The following is a 26210-nucleotide window of genomic DNA, read 5'->3' on the forward strand; positions in this document are numbered from 1 at the left end:
AGTCGCGGTTGCAGCTTTAAGACACCCATCTCTGTGTCCTTTACTCAGTTTTTGTAAAGTATCTACTATTTTATTACTATAGATGAATTTAGTGCGGAAGTGACCTATTTCGGCGATGCACAGACGTCTATAAAGTAATCAAAGAGTTAAAGATGTCACGTTATTTTAAAAAAATTACTCCCGCTCTACCTTACTTTTCCTTATTTGTATATATAATTTACAGCTCAAAACTACCGCCGACATAACAAGAACAACTGATAGGAACCATTTACTTTCATTGCCGTGTTTTCCGTGGGTAACGAAAAGCTGACGGACAAACGACAGGGTCGAAAGAAAACGTGATAAGTTGTATGTCAGCTGCAGTGTAAACAATGTGCTGTGAGTCGATGTGTAAGTTTTAGATAGTTTCATCAAAGTAATACTCGCATTTACCGAACCTTCCGGCGCCTGTGTTTTAGTGACTTTAGATAACTGAAGACGTGACAATGACAAAGAAGCGTCAACAAAAAAGGTGTGTTATTTCTCTTTTCTAACCAACCCATCTCTTGTTTTAAATTGTCAGAAAACATCATCATAACTGCATATAAAGCAAACTAGAGCTGCAGGCATTCCGAAAGAAAGGCCTGTCATAATTCACCTGTTGGGAGAAAATACATTTCTTCCAGCTCCCATCCATGCATTTATACTTCACCCCCCCTCTTCTCATTTGAATCAGACAGTTCAGTCATGGGTTCTGTCTCTTTTAATTTAACAATTTCTTAATCATATTATTATTCTATTAATGTGTTTTTATTTAGGCTATGTATACATATATATTATTTATTCCGTATGTTTTCTTATTTTACTTTATTTTAATCTGCACACTTTCATTTGAAGGAAAGTGCACTTTAATGTATGAAATGTACATAGGGTTGGGCAATAATTCAATATCATTTAGCGTCTTTAAGGGGTATTGTATCGTAAAGAAATTCAGATATTGTCATACAGTGCATCCGGAAAGTATTCACACCCCTTCACTTTCCCCACATTTTGTTATGTTACAGCCTTATTCCAAAAGGGATTAAATTCCTTTTTGTTCTCATCAATCTACACACAATACCCCATAATGACAAAGTGAAAAAGGTTTTGTAGAATTTTTTGCAAATGTATTAAAAATAAAAACCTGAAATATTGCATGTACATAAGTATTCACACCCTTTGCTATGACACTCAAGATTGAGCTCAGGTTCATCCTGTTTCCACTGATCATCCTTGAGATGTTTCTACATCTTGATTGGAGTCCACCTCTAGTAAATTCAATTAATTGGACATGATTTGGAAAGGCACACACCTGTCTATATAAGGTCCCATTGTTGACAGTGCATGTCAGAGAAGAAACCCAGCCATGAAGTCAAAGGAATTGTCTGTGCACCTCCGAGACAGGATTGTATTGAGGCACAGATCTGGGGAAGGGTACAAAAAAATGTCTACAGCTTTGAAGGTCCCGAAGAGCACAGTGGTCTCCATCATTCGTAAATGGAAGAAGTTTGGATCCACCAGGACTCTTCCTAGAGCTGGCCGCCCAGCCACACTGAGCAATCGGGGGAGAAGGGCCGTGGTCAGGGAGGTGACCAAGAACCCGATGGTCACTCTGACAGAGCTCCAGCGTTCCTCTGTGGAGATGGGAGAACCTTCCAGAAGGACAACCATCTCTGCAGTACTCCAGCAATCCGGCCTTTATGGAAGAGTGGCCAGACGGAAGCCTCTGCTCAGTAAAAGGCACATGGCAGCCCGCTTGGAGTTTGCCAGAAAGCACCTAAAGGACTGTCAGACCATGAGAAACAAGATTATCTGGTCTGATGCAACCAAGATTGAACTCTTTGGCCTGAATGCCAAACGTTACGTCTGGAGGAAACCAGGCACCTCTCATCACCTTGCTAATACCATCCCTAGAGTGAAGCATGGTGGTGGCAGCATCATGCTGTGGGGATGTTTTTCAGCGGCAGGAACTGGGAGACTAGTCAGGATCGAGGGAAAGATGAATGGAGCAAAGTACAGAGAGATCCTTGATGAAAACCTGCTCCAGAGTGCTCAGGACCTCAGACTGGGGTGAAGGTTTACCTTTCAACACGACAATGACCCTAAGCACACAGCCAAAACAAGGAAGGAGTGGCTTCGGGACAAGTCTGTGAATGTCCTTGAGTGGCCCAACCAGAGCCCAGACTTGAACCCCATTGAACATCTCTGGAAAGATCTGAAAATAGCTGTGCAGCGACGCGCCCCATCTAACCTTACAGAACTCGAGAGGATCTGCAGAGAAGAATGGGAGAAATACCCCAAATATAGGTGTGCCAAGCTTGTAGCTTCATACCCAAGAAGACTTGAGGCTGTAATCACTGCCAAGGGTGCCTTAACAAAGTACTGAGTAAAGGGTGTGAATACTTATGTACATGCAATATTTCAGTTTTTTATTTTTAATAAATTTGCAAAAATTTCTACAAAACCTTTTTCACTTTGTCATTATGGGGTATTGTATGTAGATTGATGGAAAAAAAAGGAATTTAATCCATTTTGGAATAAGGCTGTAACATAACAAAATGTGGGGAAAGTGAAGGGGTGTGAATACTTTCCGGATGCACTGTATCATGTTACACAATTTTGTTTAAATTAATGACAAGTTACCAGACTATTAACTAAAATTTCTCCCAATTTAGGTATGAAATATTTGAAAATTAGGTAACACTTTAGTATGGGGAACGTAGTCACCATTAATTAGGTGCTTATTAGCATGCAAATTAGCAACGTATTGGCTCTTAATTGGTCATTATTACATACTCATTAATGCCTTATTCTGCATGGCCTTATTATACAACCAGTAAGCCATTAACTATGAGTTTTCCCTCTATAACCTCAGAATTATTGCTTATTAGTAGTACCATCTCAATATGCTTTGCTTAGTATGGACTTTATAAGGTGGTAGTACCACAAGAAGAGTTGTTCTCCCTTACTAACACTTAATGAATATGGTCTGTTCTTACATAACAAAACACAAAACTACAAGTGTTAATAGTGTTAAATTACTGTAAATTAAGTTTTTGTTACTTAGAATATGTTCCCCATACTAAAGTGACATCTTGATCATTACTAATTCACTAGTAATTACGTTTTTTTATGTTACTAAAGTGTTACCAAAAATTAATTTTTGGTTTGATGTACTTCACATTTCCAAACAGTTCAATGGGAGGAACCTATTTTTGCACATATACCCTGTTATCGTCATATAAATCTATTGTGTAAAATTCCCTGTGATCTGCTTTATTTTCCATATCAGCACTAAATATTCTATATAAATAAACAAGGTTCAGTTGAATTGAATTCACCAAAAACATGAAAAGCTATGATTCTTTACCACAAATTGTTGAGCAGGTTATGTATCAATACAATGCTGATCACCCTACATGGTGCCCAGTGACTGCTGGGATAGGCTCCAGAATCCCTGCGACCCTGAGAGCAGGATAAGTGGTTTGGAGAATGGATTGGAATGGAACAATGTCTTTCATCCTATGTTTTTATTTTTCCAGCAAGGAGAATTTAACTGATAAGCTGTCAGCGGACTATGTGGTGGGAGAAGTGTCGAGCAGCTTGTTTCCAAAAGACTCTGCAGCCTCCGGCTCCCTGTCTGCATTATTCAGTTCTGCACCTGCACCTTCTCCCCTTGTGTTTCTCCCTGCACCAAAGGTAAGCGCCACATATGAGGAGATTTACCTGACCCAAGTTGGTAAACTAAGGTCTGTTTTCTGTTTTTTTAGGGATGTCTTGACGTTTTTTCTTTTTTGCGTCAAATCCAAGTAATTTATTATTGAGTATCTGCTGATACCAATTCCCTATCCGATATTTATCTTTTCCTGCATAATACAGCTGCACAGTGCACACTTTGAGTACATTAAAGTCAGTAAAACCAATCCCGTTTTAGTAAGATATGCTTGTCAATTCAAAGCTGCTTCAAGGAGGTTTTCACTGATTATTTGTTAATCTCAGTTAAATTTTGATGCCTCTATTTGGCCGGCATAATCAGATGACACAGATAGAAGATTAGATATTGATAATTATGGTTCGTGGGTCGGATTCCGTGTAAAATCTTGACCAAACGATTTGCAAAACACAGATGGGATATATACCCACAATTAAAGATATGTTACCTAATTGTTGTATTTCTTACAGCTGTTTTTCCAAAACACCACTACAACCCCCACTCTTCTCTTTGAAACAATTACACCTGCTACAGAGGCAGTGCTAATGTGAAATGAACATGCCCTTCCACGAAACACTAACACATTTGCCCACAGGGGTGCGCAAAGTCAAAAATCTTAAACTCCTCAGCAGCTTTGATAGCTCTTTATAAAGAAAAAAAATATAATAACAGCTGTCCATTAATGGTTTTTTCTTTTTTTTAACAAAGTAAAACAAACTATTAAAAATTTTAATAATACAATAGCTCTTAGAAATATAAAAATGCCGACTTAAAAGAACTGACACTTAAAAGAGTAATGTGAACTCGTATTTCTTCAAATGATTTCATTTTCTGTGCCTTGTCATATTATTCTTGTTGACAGAAGCTCGGTTACTGTCGTTCGGCATCCACCACATCATGAAACACTGACGTTACAGTGATTACAAGTGGCTGTTGGGCTGCTTTCATTTTCCAATTTAAGATAGTTCAAGACATTTTAGCTGCTTTTTGTTGACTTTTAAACTCTTTCCTCCGTGCTGCAAGTTGTGGGTCATGTTCATTTACAACACCTAGACTAAGTGTAATGGGCAATTCACGACACCTGTATGACAGCTGGTGGAGACAGAAGGGGATAAATTAAATAAAGGATTGGAATTTGATTTTGCTAAATATAGCAAATAACAATCAATTTAAGATAAGCTTTGACTGACTGTAATACCAATCTCTTGTATCAGATTAGGACAATTATATTAGAAATTAAGACATCTACTGCTGGTTATCAGAGATATCTAGGGAGAACCAGTATATCAGATTTATAGTCACATACATTTAAAAAAAATCTTGGCTATATTTTTGTGCAAATGATGCCTGTTTGGTACCAGAAATTTGAGATATGGACCAATGTTTTTCCTTTGTATTTCTTCCTGTTAGTCCATTGTGTACTTAAATTATTGTAATTTGATCATGGACACAAATTGCATTTGAACAAGAAACCACAAGAGGCTTGAAGCCATATTAATGCTTTGTTAACTGGATATGGTTCTGTGCTCTTGGTTTTGTTGGTACAATGGCAGCCTACTCAGAAGACCTCGGAGGTGAAAAATCCTCCTGAAAAGATTTCGCAGGTCAAAGCTCCGAGTACCCTGGACCGTTCCAGGCCACACAAGGAAAAGTCAGCAGCTGAACGCAAGGTTGAAGAGAGGTGAGCAATTTAGATGCTGAAATAGTCACGTGTTTGTTTGTTACTGATGTGTTTATGTGTATAAGACAGCGATACTGGATGATGTGTTTTGAGAGCGGTGTATATGCAAGCTTTCAGTTCAACTGAACACTACTCCAACAGATTTTGCTAATTTACAGCATTACCGTACGGGTCAGTTGCAGTCTCACCTGGCCAGAGACGTTTTCAAACTTTCAAATCCATTTTGCATCATGACTCTGGAAAATTCACAGTGTACATTAAGGGAGATCAACAGCGGTCGTATTGGTTATCAGCAGTATTAAAAAACTTGAACACCTGTTTGAAAATAGTGCCTTTATGACAAATTCCACCTGAGGCTGGAGTTAGAAGTAAGTGAAATGTAGCCAGATGGTTGCCAGCATGAGTAAGCTCTCCAAGCTTTCTGGACACTCCCACTGACACCTCTTTGGAGATAATGAGAGAAAACGTCCGAGATGGAGCTCAATTTGACTCACTTTTCCCACTTTTGGGAGTAAAGCCTCATATTGTAAAGTGACTTTGAGTGTTAGAAAAGCACTATATAAGATTGATTTATTACTATTATTATTATTATTATTATCAGAGGTAGAAAAACCCGGTCAAGAAAGTAAAAACCCTAACTGTGTCTTTACTCCACCTATGTACTAAACCATCAGATTGCACTGACTAGTTTCCCAAATCAGCTGGTTTAATGCATGGATGAAGTAAAGACACGGTTAGGGTTTTTACTTTCTGGACCGGGTTTTTCCACCTCTGTTATTATTATTATTATATGTACTGTAGAGCTGATCTTTTGTTTGAGCACAATACATGAACACCATGGAGAAGCCAGCACTCCAGAAATCTCTCCTAAACATGACTTGTTAACGCGCCTGGGTGGCATGGCGTCTATTCCGTTGCATACCAACATGGGGATCGCCATTTCAAATCCCTGCGTTACCTCCGGCTTGGTCGGGCGTCCCTACAGACACAATTGGCCGTGTCTGCAGGTGGGAAGCCGGATGTGGGTATGTGTCCTGATCGCTGCACTAGCACCTCTTCTGGTCAGTCGGGGCGCCTGTTCGGGGGGGAGGGTGAACTGGGGGGAATAGTGTGATCCTCGCATGTGCTATGTCCCCCTGGCGAAACGCCTCACTGTCAGGTGAAAAGAAGTGGCTGGTGACTCCACATGTATCCGGAGAGGCATGTGATAGTCTGCAGCCCTCCCTGGATCAGCAGAGGGGTTGGAGCAGTGACCGGGACGGCTCGGAAGAATGGGGTAGTCGGCCAAGTACAACTGAGGAGAAAAGGGGGGGAAAATTAAAAAAAAACAAACATGACTTGTTAACTAGTTAATTATCATTCTGTCTTGAACAAAAAATAATTTATTGAAGCCAAGTCTTGAAGTTATATATAGAATTCTGTCACTCCCATAGCACAGAACCCAATTGGAGGATTGCACAAGAATTTACTCCTGCTCCAAACATTTAATCAACTGATATTTTGTTTGTATACCAGCAAGCCACACAAATCCAGTTTTGTTTTCTCATGAGAGATCACTGTTTTCCTGAATTTTATGTTCCAAAACACTGAAGAGGAATTGAGTTGGGGAGCGCCGAGCATTGCTGCCATCAGCAAGTTGCAATACGGGCTGATATCTGGAGCCGGATGTTCTGTCAGTGTGAATGTAATGACTTTCAAAAATTTTTTTTAATGGGAGATGAAAATTTTGGGTTTTCTCTGGAAATCACCATTTTTCACTGGAAAAATAAGAGAGTTTGACCCTTTTGTACTCCTGTCATACTGTGGTTCTGTGCCCTGACCTCCTTACTATCTGTTGGTAACTTGCAATGTTGCTGACTTGGGATTTGGAAGCCGATTCTGCAGTCACTCAGATTGCCACATCACTTACTTGTCTCTACAGTAACCACTAACAGATGAGTACATTGGGTTACATTAGCCTGTTTTCTGAATGGTTGCTCTGTGTGAATACTAACCCTGGGGTATAGAGCTGAAATCTTGGGTTCCAGAGGTAAAAAGTCTACCTTTGTATGGTACAAGGTAGACTTACCATGAGCTACATGATAGGGAAAAAAATGGTAGATGTCATAAATCAGTCTGACTTCAACCTCGTTTTTGGAATATCCTGGTGAAGTACTTACTGCACTACTCATAGTCCTAAAGGGAATTCAACCAGTCAGACACATTGTCGTTACCATTGAGTTGCAAACCAATCAGAAGTTTGACTAGCAATCTACCCCACCACATTTTCACTGTCAGACATGATGTGCTTTTTTTAAGTGTGAGAAGACAAATCACAAACACTACAGTACATACAAGAAAGCGTCAAAGAGAAAATTTACACGATTGCAAAAGTTAATCGAAACCGGCTGGAATTTAGGGGAAAGGGATGCGATCACATCATTCGCAATGCATAATTTCTTCCATCCCTGTCTTCCTGTCCTGTCTACTCCCCTTGTCATATTGTATGTATGTTTGTGTATATGTACAGACGGGTTGATGGTTAATTTCGCTGGCACTTGTGTCCAGTGACAATAAAGGTTACTTATTTACTTAATGATGAGTAAGTAGTTCATTCCCTCCTAAAAGGAATAAAGTATGGACACAGTCTTGTGTCTTCTTGTTTTTCAAATATTTTTTTGCTTTGAAGCAGTTTTTGCAAGGCCGTGATTTATGTCGTGGCTGGCTGGTTCGATTCAAGGCTTATTAGGATTTTCTGAAAATGTCTATTGAGAAAATCAATGGGACATTTATATCCAGAACACAGCTGCTGAAAAAGTGGGCAGTCTGTGGTGCAAGGATTGTTGCATCATGTCCTTTGTAATGATAATTACCGTACTTCCCAAACTATAAGTCATTTTTACTCATCTGGCTGATCCTGCGACTTATATTCCAAAGCGACTTATACAATGCAATTTTATTGGCACTATGTAATCTTGTGACTCAATTGAAAATACTGTACCACCATATAAATGTGACTTCTACACCAAAGCAACTTATATATATAATATTTTTTTCCTCGTAACAACACATTTTTTTGCTGAGTGCAATTTATATTCTGGTGCGACTTGTAGTCCAGGAAATACGGTAATGCTCAGCTGAATTACTAGAATGTGAATGAGGTCTACGGCGGTATTTGTCATAAACAGTCTTATTTGCTCCTCTCTTTCTTCTGCCCATCCCAGGGAAAGTGCTTTGGAAAATGCAGAGAAGGAAGAGCAGAGGGAGAAGACACAAAAGACACTCAAGAAGACTAAAAGGAAAGCATCAGGATTGGGAGAGGATGGGGAAAAGGTGAGGAGGCCTGCCAAGAAACTGAAGAGGGCTGACATGGAGGCTGAGGCAATAAAGACAAAGAGGACAGTATTCGTGGGGAATCTTCCACCCAGCTGCACGAAGAAGGTAAATGAGAATAATGGTGGGCAGCCATCGAGCTCAATGGACCACATCTGAAATGCCCCCCCCCCCCCACACACACACATACTACATACATACATACATGTTTTTTCATGTTGTACTTACTCTCTTTTTATGTGTCTGTCTTCAGACGTTACAGTTGCTTTTCAGGGACAAAGGGGCCATCGAATCCATTCGGTTTCGCTCTGTGGTAAGGATGTGATCACTTTGTCAGATGCATTATTTTACACAGGGTTTTTTTGTTTTGTTTTGTTTTAATGAGCAAATTTAGATCAGTCCTATTTTAATCAGTGAAGTTTTCGCAAACTAGGAAGTTGACTTGGTGAGTTGTTCACATGGGCCACTCAGATAACACAAAACTTTAAAAGGATATGAAAGTGTTTTTTATATATATATATACACACACACACACACACACACACACACACACACACGTTTGGCCAAGTCAAGTAATTAAAAGGGTTCTTCTATTCTGTGTTCAGTTCATTGTGATTTGATATAATTTAAAATGGCAATCTTGGGGCGCCCAGATAGCATAGTGGTCTATTGCACTGCCTGCCAACACGGGGAACGCTGGTTTGAATCCCCCTGTTACCTCTGGCTTGGTCTGGCATCCCTACAGACACAATTGGCCGTGTCTGCGGGTGGGAAGCCGGATGTGGGTATGTGTCCTGGTTGCTGCATTAGCGCCTCCTCTGGTCGGTTGGGGCACCTGTTCGGGGGGGAGGGGGAACTGGGGGTAATAGTGTGATCCTCTCACACGCTACGTCCCCCTGGTGAAACTCCTCACTGTCAGGTGAAAAGAAGTGGCTGGCGACTCCACTTGTATCGGAGGAGGCATGTGGTAGTCTGCAGCCCTCCCCGGATCAGCAGAGGGGGTGGAGCAGCGACCAGGACAACTCAGAGAGTGGGGTGATTGGCCAATTAAATTGGGGGGGATTCCCAAAAAAAAAAAAAAAAAAAGGCATTCTGGAAGAGTCTCACTTAAATAAATGTCTGCAAAGTTACTATCTTTAGCCCAACGAGGTGACGCAATGATGATTCAGTCGGTGATGAAAGCCCTTGAATTTGCAGTAATATGTAGAATATGAAGATGTGCCTGTGGCGATATTACTGCCAAATATCCGTTGCAAAGATAGTGATGTGTTTTCCATCACCCAGCAGCAGTTTGTCCACTGGAGAGGATAGGTGGGACAAACTCTGTCTCGGTGTTGTGGCTGACACACTAGTTAGCAGTTTTGAAATGACTCCTGGGAAGTGTATGACAAAAAAGAACACAACCGGTATCTTTGAGACTGATACTGCAAACATTTTGTGCAAATAGTAGATAATGTGAGTATGTTTTTATAAGGTCGTGACAGGGTTACAGTAGCAGAAGTGAATTGGAAATGCAGTATTACCAGTCGGTTATTTGGGTGTCTCTGAATGTATTGTGTAATACTAACCATCCTTTCTTGTAGGTAAGGGAGGATCCTTCTATGTCCCGCAAATTAGCAGCAATTACGTAAGTTTGTTTTTTCCAGTATTGCTAATAACGAACACAAACCTTTATTGGGAGACAAGTGTATATTTGAGTGTGAATATATGTGTGTGCTGATGGACAATGGTGAGGTGGTGTGTCCAGAGCCAATGCATGTACACTACACAGATGAATATGGAGCCAGTTTCAATTACATACCTAAATAAGTGCTGATTAAGTTTAATTTATGAAAAAAATTGTTTTTTTCCTTTTTTTTTTCTGGCTGCAGACGCAAAGTTCACCCCAAGAAATCAAGTATCAACGCCTATGTGGTTTTTAAAGAAGAGGAGGGGGTTACCGGGGCCTTGGAGAGGTATGGGGCATACACGCTGAAACCCCATCTTTAACTTTAAACTCCTGTTTGCTCAATGGAACTACTCTGATTGCTTCGGCACAAAGAAAATGTAATGATGTTGTTAAGCTGCAGATGTACATCTTGTCCTCTGTACCCCTCTGGCAGGAATGGCCTGGAGATTGAGCATGGCTTTCACATCAGAGTAGACAGGGTGACAAAAGCCTCCTCGGTAAGCAACCATGTTTCCATCTAAATGTTCATTGAAATTCCACCCCCCCCTTTCTCCCCAATTGTACCTGTCTAATTACCCCACTGTTGCGAGCCATCCCGGTCGCTGCTCCACCCTCTCTGCCGATCCGGGGAAGGCTGCAGACTACCACATGCCTCCTCCGACATATGTGGAGTCACCAGCCGCTTGTTTTCACCTGACAGTGAGCAGTTTCACCAGGGGGACAGAGAGGATCACGCTAATCCCCCCAGTTCCCCCTCCCCCCTGAACAGGCGCCCCGACCAATCAAAGGAGGCGCTAGTGCAGCGACCAGGATGCATACCCACATCTGGCTTCCCACTCACAGACACGGCCAATTGTGTCTGTAGGGACGCCCGACCAAGCCAGAGGTAACGTGGGGATTCGAACTGGCGATCCCCGTGTTGGTAGGCAACAGAATAGACTGCCAACAGAATAGATCATTGAATTTTAAGCAAACTTTCCAAAAGAAAAAAAATCAACTGAGTCCATGGCCTTTCCATGATGTAACCAAATGGCCTCGAGAGAAAAACAGTGGGTTCCTAAGGATCACGTGTCATTGGTGATAGCATTACCTTGCCATTACTTTCCATTCCATTATCTTCTCATGAATACTTTGTCAACTGAAATGAGTGCATAAACTTCGATAATTTGGATTGTTTTTTTAAATAATTTATTTCAGGTCAGCTTTTCATGTATATATTTTTAATGTCATCTGAGTTTTTAACTAGCTTGTTTAACACAATCGTGGAAAGTGAGAGGATGTCTGAGGAGTGGAGAAGCATACTGGTACCGATTTTCAAGAATAAGGGCGATGTGCAGAACTGTAGCAACTACAGAGGTATAAAGTTGATCAGCCACAGCATGAAGATTTGGGAAAGAGTAATAGAAGCTAGGTTAAGAGGAGAGGTGATGATCAGCGAGCAGCAGTATGGTTTCATGCCACGAAAGAGCTCCACAAATGCGATGTTTGCTTTGAGAATGTTGATGGAGAGGTATAGAGAAGGTCAGGAGGAGTTACATCGTGTCTTTGTGGATTTAGTAAGGCATATGACAGGGTGCAGAGAGAGGAGGTGTGGTATTGTATGAGGAAGCCGGGAGTTGCCAAGAAGTATGTAGGAGTGGGACAGGATATGTATGAGGGAAGTATGACAATGGTGAGGTATGCGGTTGGAATGACAGATGGGTTCAAGGTGGAGGTGGGATTACATCAAGGATCGGCTCTGAGCCCTTTCTTGTTTGCAATGGTGATGGACAGGTTGACGGACGAGATCAGGCAAGAGTCTCCGTGGACTATGATGTTTGTGGAAGACATTGTGATCTGTAGCAAGAGTAGAATGCAGGTTGAGGAGAGCCTGGAGAGGTAGAGGTATGCACTGGAGAGAAGAGGAATGAAAGTCAGTAGGAGCAAGACAGAATACATATCTGTGAATGAGAGGGAGGACATTGGAATGGTGAGAATGCAAGGAGTAGAGGTGAAGAAGGCATATGAGTTTAAATACTTGGGGTCAACTGTCCAAAGTAACGGGGAATGCAGAAGAGAGGTGAAGAAGAGAGTTCATGCAGGGTAGAGTGGAGTGGGTGGAGAAGAGTGTCAGGAGTGATTTGCGACAGAAGGGTACCAGCAAGAGTTAAAGGGAAGGTTTACAAGATGGTTGTGAGACCAGCTGTTATATGGTTTGGAGACTGGCACTGACGAAACGACAGGAGGCGCAGCTGGAGGTGGCAGAGTTGATGATGCTAACATTTTTATTGGGAGTGACAAAGAAGGACAGGATTAGGGACGATTATATTAGAGGGACAGCTCAGGTTGGACGGTTTGGAGACAAAGCAAGAGAGGCAAGATTGAGATGGCTTAGACATGTGTGGAGGCGAGATGCTGGGTATATTGGGAGAAGGATGCTGAATATGGAGCTGCCAGGGGAGAGGAAAAGAGGAAGGCCAAAGAGGAGGTTTATGGATGTGGTGAGGGATGCTGGTGGCTGGTGTGACATATGAAGATGCAGAGGACAGGAAGAGATGGAAACTGATGATCTGCTGTGTCGGCCCCTAACGGGAACAGCCGAAAGTAGTAGCAGTAGTAGTAGATTTATAATGTTATCAGAAATAGCTTGCATAGAAACATAGCCCAACTCAAACCATCACAGTCTTTTTTATTAATCGTTTTATTAAAGCAGCACCAGGTGACTGTTTTGCTTTAACATTAACATAATTGAATTGATTTTGGTTGCATAATGTGATGGTTATGGGTGGAATGACACAACTGCCATTAAGAAGCCTTGTTTTCACTATGCATTTTGTTTGCCACGGGGCATGAAACCTCCCGGGAAAAATAAGATTATTTTATGCCACACTAATAAGTTTAGCGATTTTATTTTACCTAGTCTGTGAACACAGATACTCTTCTTCTGCAATTTTTGAGCTACGACTTATAAATTAATGCATGTTTCTTGTTGCTACATAATGAAGAAAAAAATGAAATACCCCCTCAGTTGTTTTCGCGACAGTTGATGTAAAAGATGTTGCCGAAATCCAAAAAGTTACCCGTGGCCACTTTAATTCAAATGAATGGCGCTTTTGACCAATGCTCTTCTTGTATTCCAGCATGATCACAAGCGATCAATATTTGTGGGAAATCTGTCATTTGGTAAGTAAGTTGGTTATGTCATTGTTTTGGTTCCACAAATAATAAAATAGTGAAGGGGGAGGGCGGGCAGTCATGGAACGTGATTTGGTTTCTGTTTCTACAGAGTTGACCGATGAAGCATTGCGACAGCATTTTGTGGAGTGTGGGAAGGTGGAGGCTGTGCGAATAATTCGGGATGCCAACTCCGGCATGGGGAAGGGATTTGGTTATGTCCTGTTTGAGGTGAGAAAAAAATGACAGGTATTCTACACTATTAACACCTGACTTAAAGTGACAGTCCTAAACATTTAAATACATGTTATTTATTGCAGGTATATTTAAGATAGTAGCTAGTCCTAAAACTGAATATTATTCGTACTTATTCAGATACAAAATGAGCATGTATGTTTAAACTGTGTCAGTTTAGAGATTTTGTGCACATGAGAAAAGCACAGATGCATAATGGATTAGCAAAGAATGATTTGTGAGCATGCAAGTGATGACACAGATGACCTATAATGCATTGCGTTTCCATAACTTCGTCAGTCATAGCCTTGGGTGACAGACTGTCACTATTCCATCATTCAGGGTTGATCAGATATTTACAAAGACCAAAGGGATTTACACATATTATCTTTAATTGCTATTTCCGGACCAGTGAAACATTTAGATGAAATGATCTTCAATGCATAAATCTATAATTTAGCCTGTCGGTGTATCTGTGGATTGTCAATTTTTAATAGCGTATTTGAGTCATTTTGATGAGCTTATCTTCGCTAAATATGGTTGAATAAAAAGTTATTAAATGTCATGAAATCAATCATATATTTCATGAAATCAGTCATATATTTCTGAAATATGATAGGACAAATTAATTTAATGCTGCTTTGGATGTGATTGTAAATCACTTATTGAAGTTTAGCGATCATATTTGTTGTTGATCCACTTTGCTGAACAGCAGAGGTCTGGATTCAGGTAGAACTACACATGGCACTTCTTAACGCCCAGTCAGTTCATTTGCTACAGTATATGACTACATATGTAAACCTCTGAGACCGCCATTCTTCATACAACACAGACTGTGAGGTGTTCCCTTTCTGGCAATATGACAAATATCCAGCTTTACCTTAATGCATATCTGACTGACATTCATATAAATACGATAAGATTTTTTTTCTCTGCTGCCATCTTTTTAAATATGGATCTGAGACTTTTTATTTTGTTGCACTGTCTACCTTGTGTTTTTATTTATCTTTATATACAGGATGCAGATTCAGTCCAATTAGCCCTGAAGTTAGACGGCTCCAAGCTGGAGGGCAGGTCCGTCCGGGTGAGGAGGTCGGTGAAGAAACAGAAGCAAACCGCCCCTGGAAAGGAGGCCACAAGAAATACAGGCAAGGGCCCAACGAAAGACCGGACCGGCACCGAGGGACGAGGTGGAGACACGAGGGGGCCCACCAGAGGTCGCCACAGAGGCGATTTGAGGTTTGGGGCTCAGAGGAATTTCACAGGGACAAAGACCAAGACGGGTCCAGTCAAAGCTACAAAAGGCCCATCCACCTTCAAAGGTGAGATGGCAGATCCCAGCAAAAAATTTGTCAAGAAAAAGGGACTGAAAAAGAAACAGAAGACAGGGAAGCGCGTTCATATTTGACACCGTTCGAACGGATCTGATGCGAATTCAAACTGTCTGTTGAGATGGAAAGGGTCATGGTTTCTATCCTGAGATGGGGTCATTTAAGAAGCGCTATAGGAGGAAATTTACAATTATTTTCACTTCTGCTCCCCAGCAGACAAAAAAATTCTATCCCTGAATTAAACGCCGACTACGTCCAACATGTTGTATTTTTGAACTGTCTTGACATTTAATATGGGGGAGAGGGTTCCCCAAGTTTTTCAGATATCTGAAGATCTAACCTGTAAGTGTCATCAGTTGAGAAATTCCCCTGTCCTCTTTTATGAAGTACCATCATTTTGTGCTGTCATTTGGGAAGAGTAGTCATCCATTCTCCCAAATGTTTTTCTCTTCTGGAATTGAACTCAAAAAAAGTTGTAAAGAGCATTTTTTCCGCTGACATGCTGTCGTATGTTTCGTATATAATTCTTACAAAAAAAGAAAACATTTACAGATTTCTTTTGTGTGAAGTTTCTTTAATTTTTGTTGTGTCCAACCAAGATAAATTCTTAGTGTGTACACTTGTCTTTCAATAAACTGAACTTATTGAACCTCCACCTCCAAGTCATAACAACACTTATTTGAAACACGTATAAAAGAAACGAACACACAACTCGGCATTTGTTTTGCCTTTTTTAATTTTTTTTTTTTTGAAAGAGGGCAAGCCCCTTAGTTAAAATGAACAGAAATGAAACATCCCATCACCTTAAAACATGTTTCTCAGTCAAGACCTGCAAGAAGATTGGCAACAAAAAAATAATAATAAATATTTTGAAGCATTTCAGACGATTTGTTCACTTACTGTCTATAGCCCACCACAAAGACAGCTTGGTTTAATGATTGTAAACCCGTGAGGTGACAGTTGCAGGAATTGACTGACGGACTTTACTCTGCTTAAACACAGGTTTGCTATACTGCCCTGAAAACAGGGTGGGGGAGTCAAAAAAAAATCATCCAGTTAGCAATGCTTTGCTCCTTCACAAAACAACTAATAACTTATGACAGCGGGACCTGGACGGGCTCTTATTTCTTTTTTTGTTGTTTGTTTTGGATGTACGTATATTTCAATACCCAAATATGGGTGACATCGTTTTAAAAAAAGACTAGTGTGATAGACGAGAGTAAAAAAAGAAAATTCCCTTGGGACACCTTGGTGGAGTGGTGAGTTTGGCCTCGGAGATAGAGCATGATTTCAATGACAGGCCAGGATAGAGGGAGGTTCACATGGAGAGAATTTGGAGGAGTCGTGTGGAAGGAGGCTCCATCTTCTTCACTCTCATTCTATATCGTCCTCACTCAGACTCTGTGCATTCACGATCCGCTGGAGGAGAGAATGACAGGAAACAATCAGAGTGCGCCTCTGTTAAAATTAGAATCTTTTAAAAAATTATAATCCCGAATATTTACACGAAAATGTCCTCTTTGGATTCTTTCCATCACTGGCATATTTAAGACACCACCTAATCCATGAATATCCAAATTATTGACTCTTAACAGTAACCTGACAGGTCTTTCCCAGCAAACGCTATACAGGGCACAACCCCGTTACATGTCAGGCAGGGGCCAAATGCTTTTGCATATGTTTTTCTTCCCTTCTGCTTTTCTTTTCTCCCCCTCATTTTCTCTCCTGGTACCAAAAACATGACTGGTTTCTACCTGTGCAGTTCGCTCATGCTGCTCATTGGTTCCCTCGGAGTTCAAACTGGCCTATCATCATTTTGGGGCCCTCAGTAAAAGAAGCACGCCTTAAGGAGTTCACTCATTTTTTTCCGCTGCCCTTAGCCTACCTGAGCTGTTGTTGCACTGTTTGAGCGAACTTGTCAAGAATATTAGAAAAAAGGGAACTTGCTGCTCTATCACTCTGGTGCCAGGACAACAGCCTCCTCTTGAACGTCTCCAAAACTAAGGAGATGATTGTGGACTTCAGGAGGGCACAACGACAACAGAGGACGTACTCACCATTGAGGATTAATGGGACTACTGTGGAGAGGGTGAGCAGGTATAAATACCTGGGATTCCACTTTACAGAGGATCTCACATGGCACTCACACACAGACACTCTGGTGAGCAAGGCAAGGCAGCGCCTTTATCACCTCAGGCAGCTGAGGAAATTCAACGTCTCCCGAAAGATCCTCCAGTCCTACTCTGGGGCAGTGGAGAACATCCTGACAGGATGCATCTCTGCCTGGTTTGGAAACAGCTCCGCCCAGGATAGGAAGGCTCTGCATAGGATAGTGCGTTCGGCTGAGCACACTATTGGTAACTCACTCCCCACCCTGCAGGACTTATACACCAAGAGGTGCCGAACCAGAGCCTACAGGATTATGAAGGACCCTCACCACCCCAACAACGGACTGTTCCAGCTGCTGCGGTCAGGCAAGCGCCTCTGAAGTCATGCTGCAAATACAGAGACTGAGACAGAGTTTCTTTCCTCAGGCCATCAGGACTGTGAACTCTGACCTTACTGGGGCCCTGTCGCTGACCTATACTGCCCCCCTCATGCTCAAGCACGCACGCACACGCAGTAAGGTAACTGACTACACATAACTCATTATGTACATACATACCTCATATTTCAGCACATATACCCCAGCTTTCTATTTTTTAAGTGCTTTGGGTCAGGCCCTTTAGTCAACTGGTTAACGATGTCGCCCGTTGTGCGGGAGATCCGGGTTCACGTCCCGGATGTGGCAGATCCCGCAGCAATGTATGTGTATATTTTATATTACTGTATATATTGTGCTGTCTGTTTTCTTTTTACAGAGCGTTCTTAAGCTGTTGATTGTAAATTGTATATTGCAAATTGGAATGCGCGTGTACCTGTTGTACTTCGTTGTTTGCACATTTCATTTCGGCGCTCGTACCTTTTTTTGTTTCATTTCACTGCACTCGGGACTTGTACTTGTGTGTATGTGACAAATAAAACTCTTGAATCTAGAAAAAAAGGGGTATCCAGGTAGCGTAGCAGTCTATTCCGTTGCCTATCAACATGGGGATTGCTGGTTCGAATCGCCGTGTTACCTCCGGCTTGGTTGGGTGTCCCTACAGACACAATTGGCCGTGTCTGCGGGTGGGAAGCCGGATGTCGGTATGTGTCTTGGTCGCTGCACTAGTGCCTCCTCTGGTCGGTCGGGGTGCCTGTTCAGAGGGGAGGGAGAACTGTGGAGAATAGCGTGATCCTCCCACACGCTACGTCCCCCTGGCGAAACTCCTCACTGTCAGGTGAAAAGAAGTGGCTGGCGACTCCACTTGTATCGGAGGAGGCATGTGGCAGTCTGCAGCACTCCCCAGATTGGCAGAGGAGGTGGAGCAGCGACCGGGACGGCTTGGAGAGTGGGGTAATTAGCCGAGTGCAATTGGGGAGAAAAAAAGGAGGAAAAATTTTCAAAAAAAGAATACTAGAAAAAGGGATGTGGTGGGAGGTTGAGGGTGTGGGAGGCGTTTGAGATGTCCACTTGTCCGCTGCCAAAATCTGTTGGAAACTACATTACTGGCAACTCAATTTGATTTCAATTGGATCTCTGATATGGAGTGGTCAAACATCACTGCAATTGGCACATTTCACAATAGGTGTCAGAAAATGTCCGGCCTACAGGGTAAACTATTATCCAGACCAAACAAAGGCAATCATATGCAATGGAATGCCAAGTGTATGTAGGTTTCCTTTCCAACCAATCACTATACCAGGTGATTTCACAGATAAGTCCTCTTTTGTTCAAGGTATACCCATCAGTAAATGCACCTTGTGTCGTGACTGTACCTGCTAACACTTAGTGGTCTGTAGCACATGATCGCCTATGTCAGATGTGGGCTGAGCTACCGGGGCTCTAAATTATACACCAATTTAAATTATTTCTCTATTACCCAATTCTACCAATATTTCCGTTAATAAATCTTGTCAAATCTATTCATGTCTCAATACTGTACAGTAGAGACTCAAGACTTGCAGTTTTTTTCCCTCTGGTTTTTAAATAGATAAGATTGTATGGTACTAAATATGTGTGTGTGGCTGGTGGTGAGCAGTTTGGTGAGGAGTGAGAAAGAGAAACATCTGGCTTATGGTGGGCAGTTTTAGCGAGCGAGCAAGAGAGAGAGAGAGAGAGAGAGAGATCTGGCAGATAGTGAGCATTTTGGTGAGGTGTGAGTTACCTGGCTGATAGTGGGCAGTTTAGTGAGCAGCATTTGGAAGACGGGCGCGGGCAAGGTCTGCTGCAGCACTTGCAGCAGCTGTTGTGGCTGACCACACACTGCAATGGCATTGGTCAGGTGGTCCACACCGTTCTCATAGTCTCCTAGAGGGACACACACATGCACACATGCACAAAAAGAACTTAAGAATGCATTCAGAGACAATGTTTTGGCAAATGGGCTCATGGCATTAGAGGGAGCAGCTCCTCACAAAAACACAGTCAAACCTAAAACCTCACATAGACACACGTTCGGGCTACATCACTTCTGTCAGTTTACGGGTCCACAGCTACTGACATCACTTCAGCTTGTCAAAGCCTTCCCGACACTTCATTTGCAATACTTTCCACTCTGCGCTGTGTAGATGTATCTGAAGGAGGTATTTTTTTCCACACTCTATAATACTGGTTTCAACTTTTCCGTTAGCAATAACTCCAGCAAGAACCACTAAGATGCAGTTTTTAATGGTCTCGTACTGCATCAAGGATCGCTTGTTTTTGACTGAAATCCAAGACAACGCTAGTTACAGGCAATCGTTGACGTCTCCTACTCCATAAAAAAATGTTCTAAAGTCATTTGGCTTTGCTGAAAAGATGCCAACAATTTCTGTATTTTTCAATTGCTGTTCAGTCAATCCCTAAGGGACAGAGACAGAAAATGACCCATGCTGTCTCTGAAAGGGCCTGTTCACATTATATTCTTTTCATAACTGACACATTCGTTGCGCAGCAAATACATCGGCTTAATACTAGGTTCACTGCATATGGTAGAATAAACAAATGGTTATCAGTCCATTCGCTTCAGAAATGGAGATTCATCATCGACTTTTCTCTTTCTTGGCTTTCCTGCTAGCTAGCTAGCCAACGCTGGCTGAACTGACACAAAGACTGTCAAGTCTGGGTGTGTGAATGACCTGTGGTTGGGCTTTTAACCTCTTTCAGCGAACTTAAAAAAGATAGTAAATACAAAAAAACAAAGGTTGCTGCTGGAGATAACCATGTTAACCACTTACACATCTGGGGCCAAACGTATATAACGCTTGTATTTAGGTGTATAAATCTGTGTACTCAAAACAGGAAACATGCACACACAGTCTTTTCGTCAAATTTCTAAAACCCCACGTACGTTTTGTTCTCACGTGTTTTATTCTCATACATCTCAATCATCCTAAAATTGTGCGCACATGTGCGAGCCTTCTGACCATGCCCACAACTTACTATAAATGGCTTCCAACACCCCCCCCCCCCCGATTGCCTGGTTTGCATATAAAGGGCCAGCATTTAGTTTAGTTTTGAGAAGAAATGGCAGAAGCATTTAGGAAGCAATTGAAGAAGTGCAATTTTACCAACTGTGAACACGGAATAATGGTTGACCAAACTGACAGAAGAAAACACATATTATTTGGAAGCCTGAGCTCTGGCATTACCAACAAAATGAAACAAGCTGAATGGCCGAAAGTAATCAAAGCAGTGAATGCCGTTAGTAATTAAAAAAGAAAAGAAAAGAAAGTCACACCTGAAGGTGTAGGTTATTCTTACTCCCCAATAATACAGAATAATCTTTATTTATATAAAGAGCTTGTATTATTTATTTTTTTATTTATATAAAGATCATTATAATTATAATTGTTGTTCTAATGCTTAATGAAAAACATATTTACTCAACATAGAATGAAATTAAGACTTGTCAAAAAAAAAGTTGGTAACCACTCACACATCACTATGTAATCATAGCGAAGTTTTTTTTTAAAATTATAGATTACATCCTAACACAATGTAGTGAAAGAAAAAAAGCTCTAAACAAAATATCACCCAAATTCACACTTTTATTATCCTTTTTTGCCAATTCCCAACATCACACTAACCGGACTCAAAAGACCGCGTATACGGTACGCATGGTGTGACAGATGTGTACCAGTACGCAGATTCCCACCGCCCGTATATTTGCATACATTCGGAAACCTGTGTAGGACGTGGCGTGAGTACAGTTTTCGTTTGTACACATGGTTTATACATTTGGCCCCAGGAAAGACAAATATGCATGAAATTCATGTTGAGTGTTTGATTTTTATCAACAATGTTTTTTAATTTATTAATTGGAACTGTCTGACAGGCCATTTGAAACACTATAAAGAGCCATATTCAATCCACAGGTCGCTTACTAAACAGTCACAACTGTCAAAATAATCCAAATGTAAGAAAAAGTTCATTTCGTCAGTGCCAAATGATGTAGGTGTGAAAGCCACCTTAGTTACATGGGACTACTACAGGTGAGAGGGTTTGATTTTACTTTAGTAATTAGAAACCAGTAGAGGCCAGTGGTCACATGTAGTTATATGGGACCAGTAGAGGTGAGAGGTTTTACCTTGAGCCAGCAGCTCCTCTCCAAGCTGGATCTCCTCCAAGAAGAATTTCTGTACCGCCTCTGCATCTTTCAGGTCAGGAAGCTGGAAACAATCACAACAATCTTTACTTTTTAACTGATTCATTCAGTAGTAGGAAAGTAGGTTCATGTTTTTCTGAGAAATATGATTTTACAAAACATGATCTTTACATTTTAAGTTTGATTTTTTTTCCACTTTCTTCTCTACCTTCCCAGTCCAGTTCAGATCTTTTATTGTCTATTCCTAGGGTGCCAAAGCTCTAATCCTTGACCTCATTACTGTTAAAGCTGCAGTAAGGAGGTGATATATAAATTAAAGGTTAATCTATATTCACTCTGATGTCAATTTTAAGTTCCTTCCAACAGCCGAAGAAACATGTCAGAAGTTATAGTGGAGCCACCTCTAAAAAAATGGTGGCTGCAAAATTAAAGCAAAAAAGTATATGGTAGTACTATTTTCGATAGGGACGCACCGATACAATACTGGCATTGATATATCGAAATAATCCCGCTGTATATTCAAAATATTTGTCAAAATAACCAACCAAGATAATAACTTTGGACATAAAGTTACACCCCTAATTGTCCTTCAAAAGAAAATGTCAAGAGAAACCGATCTCACCTTTGAGAGGCCTGCCCTTTCTTTGGCAACCTTCTGCTTTCGCCTCCCTGGATGAGAGAGAGGAAGGAAGATGAGGATATAAAAGGAGAGAACACTAAATGTTAAATATGTTGAAAAGGAAAAAGATGCAGATCTGAGCTCAGTTCATAAGTCTGGCTAGGCTAAAAAGGAATTTTGGGCAGTAGCTAGGGAGTGGGAAGATGCAATATCAATTTTTGCTAACGGCTCATTTCACAATTATGAAAGTTAATTGGTGCTGATACAAAATACAGTTAACAAACACAAACATGCTGAAATGAAATGCACACGATTGTATTTTAACATATGTGCAGTTACACCAATTTTAAAAGGAAAAAAAAAGCATGTCTTAATTTTTCTGCGCATATATTGGAAAACAAATCACGTGTGTATTGCAATTCAACAAGTTTGACCTTGTCAACTGCATTTCATTTAGAAACCAATTCCATTCGATAAACAATTTTTACACAGTCAAAATTAAAAAAGAACCACAGACGAAATTTACAAACAAAACAGAGATCTTTCTCTGAGAAACTGAGCACTGCTCGTTTTGCATCGACAGTCACCAACATTCACAACTTGGTGCTACCCAACACAACCACAGTCTTCTGTTGGCCACTGAGCAACTCCACTGTGGTAGTTGGTGAATAATATAAGGTAATTTTGATGGCAGTTACAGAGGGAAGGCAGAGGGTCTGGCCGACCAGTTTCTATGCCCTGACAATGCTGTACACAGTTAGACAACTTAAGTGTTTTGTATGAGTCAAAATGTTATTTGATGTTATCTGGGGTTTCGCCCTGGCTTTTTGAGGGATTGGGGTGGCAAAGGTCACAGAGAGCGAGTCTCTGTAATGTCCGATGAACATCTGCACCCATAAGCTAGGTCTCATTAGCAGGTCAAAGATTAAAACTAAAGAACGCTATCATTAATTTGATGCGGTAATTACATCTTCATGTGTTACGGAATGATATAAAATACATGTCTATACATCATTAGTTTTCATGTACCACCTCTAGCTTTTGATCATTCAGACTAAAATTCATCCTTTCCGCTCTTATTTCTCTGTCATTTATAATGAATTACAATGAAATTATGCAAAAAAATTACAATCTCAACATTCCATCTAAATTAGAGGTTTCTCAATGTCACCGTTGTCATCATCCCTGTGCTTCATCTTTGTAATAGGCCCTTGTCCCTTCCTCTCCCTTGACATCAACAAGCATCTGCCTGCTACTGGAAGTAGTTTGTTGTTAAGCTGTTTGTCATGTTAGTGGTCTAAGGACTTACATTTATTTTGTTCTTGGTCTCTGTAGCAGTTTATTCAATCAAGTTGTTTTTATACCAGCTGAATCAGTACACAAGACAGGTTACTTAATCAGCAGACTGTTTCTGTTGCATTACAAACAGGTTTTGAAGTGTCATTTGTCTGTTATGTCAACTACATATCACGATGCTCTCCAAATCTTTTGCTTTGGCAGAAACAGGTGTTTCTGTCAAACTAAAAGATAAAACTTGAAGATTTAACTTGACAATTTAACAAAGCTTTAACTAAACAACAGATTAGAACTTAACAAGCTCACCATCCAGTAAACTTAACTGTGACCTGACTTTTTCTTTAGTAACAAGTTAATCCCTATTTGGCAAGACACATCTCTTGATAGGATAATTGGTGTGACTGGATTGTATAACAGCCTATTTGTAACCCTGACAACAAAATCAGGCTGGATTGCAATCTTAATTGGTAAGAGGTACCTATTCCTTACCAAGTAGACCTCTGTATATGTTTATAGGAATCCTTATTTTTGTAGCCTGAAATCCTTAAAGGATAGATAGATATCAAAAATGCAGATGTAGCAAAGAATTAACACTTACGAATTATACATGAACTGAGATTAAGTCAATGTGACTGAAATGATCCATATAATCACACATGCCAACATCGTCTTTGTAATGGATCAGGCTTGAATATTATACAGATGTGTGTGTGTGTGTTTCAGCCCTCTGATGGACTGGTGGCCTGTCCAGGGTGTCTCCCCGCTTGTTGCCCAATGACTGCTGGGATAGGCTCCAGCATCCCTACGACCCTGAGAGCAGGATAAGCGGTTTGGATAATGGATGGATGGATATGTGTGTGTGTGTGTGTGTGATTTATATATATATATATATATATATATATAAACTTTGCTAAAAGAAACACTCAACGGTAGGGAAAGTGCTCAACAAATAAGGAGCGAAATAATCCAGTTAGTCAAGTAAATTCTTGACTAACTGGATTTACTTGACTAACTGGATTTTATATATATATATATTTGTTAAAAGAAACACTGTTCAACAAATAAGGAGCAAAAATAATCCTGTTTCTTGTCATAAGCTTATGGCATGAAATAGGCTTGTATTGTCACATAAAGAATTTACTTGACTCACTGGATTTATATATGTGTGTGTGTGTGTGTGTGTGAGATATATATTATATATATATCATGCATTATTCCCTATAATTGTTGTGATAATGTTCCATATTGCCTTGCACTAACTACAAGTAATAATTATAGACAACACATGAACATAATATCAGCTACTGCAACTAAACCGGTGGCTAACACTGGCATTACACATTGGTAATAACTCAAATGATTTAGGCAGCCAGTAACCCCAGTTTGACAATCTTAAAACAGTGCAGCAACGCGTGCAAATGTGGTTAACCTCACTCTATTTCTATTGAATTTTTCACTTCATATCTATATTTAATTACTTATATTTCTATTTTTCTCCTTATCCCACTCCCTTTATCATGTGTTTTTATTATCGACGCATACTTTGGAGCTGTTCGGTTTGAGAGTGGTAAGCACATTGCATTTGAGCGTCCGAAATGTGCTATATAAATAAAGTTTTGAATGACTGAATGAATTTAGCTGAATCAAGGAAATCATTCCAAATCAAATCTCCGGTATCTACAAAGGATTAAGCCTCGTTCGTGTTTGCAATGTGGGGATTTTCATGTAGCTTTCCCGGAAAAAAAGGAGACCGGTGTTGGAGGAGATGGAAGGGAGGTCAACACTCACGTTCTCGCAGTCTGTTCTTGAAGTTGGGGTCACTACGTCTTTTCCTGTCGAAATAAATACAGTATCCCACAAACAGAGCCCCGCAAACCCCAGCGGCTATCGTGCTCGACCTACCGCCCATCATACCTTCGGAAAAGGCTTGTTGGTTTGTTGATAGGTTAGGAGTAATTAAACGGTTTATTTGTGGAGTGGATTATGTCAGGACGTCGGCACAGGGCAGAGAAGGACCCAGAAGGACCCCGCCAGGTGAGGTCGTCCTAAACGCCTGAATGGAAACTGAGACTATTTTAAACTCAGACAAGAAGTACACTGCCTTCAGAACGGATGATTAGTGTGGAATTCAAGACTCTTAATTCATTTTTGTTTTTATGTCTAAAAGAAATTAAGTAGACTGCGGCATTGAGTTTGGAAGAGTCCATAGACGCATTTTAGCGTTATCGCTGAACATGGCGGCTGGTCCAGTCTAACCTCTAGAGGGCGGTACCAGTCCACGAAACACGAGTACGAACACGTTCTTCGCTTCAATGCTGTCTGGAGACTTATCGGAAAAAACCCTGTAATATTACGGCTTATCAGTTCATTATTCTTATTTCAAATTATTAATAGAAAATTAGAACGTTGGATCCGATATTTCAAAATCTAAATTACTTGCTCCTTGAATAAATTGAGATTTTGAGCCCCTTTCTATCCATTTTATTTTTTATTTTTTATTTTTTTGCTTTAGAGTGC

At 40.8% G+C, this 26210-nt stretch overlaps 2 protein-coding genes across 2 annotated transcripts; one reads left to right on the forward strand and one right to left on the reverse strand.

Annotated features, from left to right (window-relative positions):
- Positions 1-327: 327 nt before the first annotated feature.
- Positions 328-15506, forward strand: rbm34 (RNA binding motif protein 34). The gene is made up of 11 exons (XM_056279461.1): positions 328-511; positions 3561-3717; positions 5284-5411; positions 8615-8831; positions 8977-9036; positions 10307-10350; positions 10595-10678; positions 10826-10889; positions 13512-13554; positions 13658-13776; positions 14798-15506. Exons 1-11 carry the CDS (start codon positions 486-488, stop codon positions 15185-15187), a joined length of 1332 nt encoding a protein of 443 aa, XP_056135436.1. The 5' UTR covers positions 328-485; the 3' UTR covers positions 15188-15506.
- A 178-nt stretch (positions 15507-15684) lies between these two features.
- Positions 15685-25876, reverse strand: tomm20b (translocase of outer mitochondrial membrane 20b). The gene is made up of 5 exons (XM_056279462.1): positions 25482-25876; positions 22401-22447; positions 21761-21842; positions 19358-19500; positions 15685-16529 (listed from the first exon to the last, which is right to left on the reverse strand). The coding sequence occupies exons 1-5, from the start codon at positions 25603-25605 to the stop codon at positions 16485-16487; spliced, it is 441 nt and encodes a 146-aa protein (XP_056135437.1). The 5' UTR covers positions 25606-25876; the 3' UTR covers positions 15685-16484.
- Positions 25877-26210: the final 334 nt, after the last annotated feature.

Source organism: Lampris incognitus, chromosome 5 (genome assembly GCF_029633865.1).
Source record: "Lampris incognitus isolate fLamInc1 chromosome 5, fLamInc1.hap2, whole genome shotgun sequence".
NCBI lineage: Eukaryota > Metazoa > Chordata > Actinopteri > Lampriformes > Lampridae > Lampris > Lampris incognitus.